This window comes from Otolemur garnettii, unplaced genomic scaffold (genome assembly GCF_000181295.1).
Source record: "Otolemur garnettii isolate 467f Iridium unplaced genomic scaffold, OtoGar3 scaffold00127, whole genome shotgun sequence".
NCBI lineage: Eukaryota > Metazoa > Chordata > Mammalia > Primates > Galagidae > Otolemur > Otolemur garnettii.
In genome coordinates, this window is record NW_003852522.1 from 870818 (window position 1) to 872842 (window position 2025).

General features: G+C 51.8%; 1 protein-coding gene across 1 annotated transcript in view; it reads right to left on the minus strand.

The window, feature by feature from the left end:
* Positions 1-2025, minus strand: part of MRI1 (methylthioribose-1-phosphate isomerase 1) — a 9259-nt gene that overhangs the window by 2767 nt on the left and 4467 nt on the right. Inside the window, exons 4-5 of the mRNA XM_003798014.3 lie at positions 1353-1529; positions 1042-1266 (exon numbers count right to left, since the gene is read on the minus strand). Of these exons, the coding sequence (XP_003798062.1) occupies positions 1042-1266; positions 1353-1529 (402 nt within the window). The remainder of the gene's footprint in view (positions 1-1041; positions 1267-1352; positions 1530-2025) is intronic.

The window sequence follows — 2025 nt, forward strand, 5'->3', positions numbered from 1 at the left end:
GGCTGGGGATTCGAACCCGCCATCTTAGGTGTATGTGGCTGGCGCCTTAGCCGCTTGAGCCACAGGCGCCGAGCCAGAACTGCTAACATTTAAGGGACCAGGTACCATTCTAAATGTCATGTGGATTAATTCACTGAAGGCCCTTGGTTTATGTGGCAGGTTCTAACAAGAGCCCACCTTAACAGGTAGTGAAGAGAGAGGATCTTGGGGACGTAGCTGAATTGGGTAGTGCCTGTGGCTTAGTGAGTAGGGCGCCAGCCCCACATACTGAGGGTGGTGGGTTGAAACCTGGCCTGGGCCCAAAAATAGCCGGGCGTTGTGGCGGGTGCCTGTGTAGTCCCAGCTACTCGGGAGGCCGAGGCAAGAGAATCACTTAAGCCCACAAGTTTGAGGTTGCTGTGAGCTATGACATTATATCACTGTACTGAGAGTGATAAAAAAAATTCAAAGTACACTGAACTTTGTAAGTATATTTGTACTTTGAATTTACTTTGTAAGTAAGTATATTCTCTTTTTCACCTCACTTTGTTGCCCTGGGTAGAGTGCCATTGTGTCATAGCTCACAGCAACCTCAAACTCTTGGGCTCAAGTGATTCTCTTGCCTGAGCCTCATAGCAGGTACTGAGGTGCCTGCCGCAATGCCTGGCTATTTTTTTTGAAGATGAGTGTCACGCTCGTTGCAGTTGTGATTGTTGTTTAGCTGGCCCAGGCCGGGCTCGAACTCACCAGGCTTGGTGCATGTGGCTGGCGCCATAACCACTGTGCTACAGGTGCCGAGCCAGATGGATGTCACTCTCTCTCAGGCTAGTCTTGAGCTCCCAAGCTCAAGCAATCCACCCACCTCAGCCTCCCACAGTGCTGGGATTGCAGGTGTGTTTACTCTTTATTTGATCAACATAATTTAAGTGTGCTGCAGCAGTTTAACTCTAGGTTCAAGTGTGCTGTGAGATAAAAAAAGGTTGAAAAACACTGGTCTAAATGCTACTTGCCCCTGTGAAGTTACCAGGTGCCAAGGTGTCCCCTTTTGAGGTCATAGCTTACCAGGTGCTGCAATCCTGACCCCATTAACATCAGTCAGCTCCTGGCCTGGGCGCTCCTCGATGATGATCTCCTGGCCGGTCTGGAGACGGAGATCACACGAGGAGCTGGGGGCAGCCACGTAGAAGGGAATGCCGTGGTGCTTGGCTGCAATGGCTAGCTGGTAGGTGCCCACCTTGTTGGCTGTGTCACCGTTGGCAACCACACGGTCAGCTCCCACGACTACGGCTAACAGGGGTGGTGAGAAGTTGGGTCTCACTACCTGGCCCTGGACTCCTGGAGATGCACCCACCCCCGTAACCCAGCTCACTGACCTGATATGCCCTTGTGGATCATGGCGGCTGCAGCCATGCTGTCTGTGATAAGGGTAGCTGGGATTTGCTCATAGACCAGCTCGAAGGCTGTCAGCCGGGCTCCCTGGTTGTAGGGCCGGGTCTCAGTGCAGAAGGCATGTTCCAGGCAGCCCATGTTGTGCAGGGAGCGGATCACACCTGTGGGAGTCCCCCCTCCACAAACCAGACAGTCCCAGGGAAGGGCACACAGACAAGGTGGTCCAGAGGTTAGGTGTATAGGCTCCTAGGTTGGGTGTGGATTTCCAAAAGCTCACCAAACACAGTCCCAACCCTGGGCCTCTCAGCAGCTATTCCCTCTGCCTAGTATATTCTTCCCCAGACACTGGTATGGTGCCTTCCTCACCTCCTTCACATCTGGTAGAAGACACCTTCTCTGTGAAGCCCTCCCTGATTTCTGGATTTCAACATAGCAACCCACACCTCTGACAGCTTGCTCTCTATCCTTAGCATTTATCACCTAACACCTCGGGTGTACATTTGCCTTCCATATCTGTGGGCCCAGCCTCTGTGGATTCAACTATGTGACTTGAAAATACAGTAGAACCTCCATAGTTGACCGTTTCCCTATGTTGAGCTAACTTTTGTAGAGTCGACACACACCACATGTATATATCAGCACAGTAGGGCTAGTTTC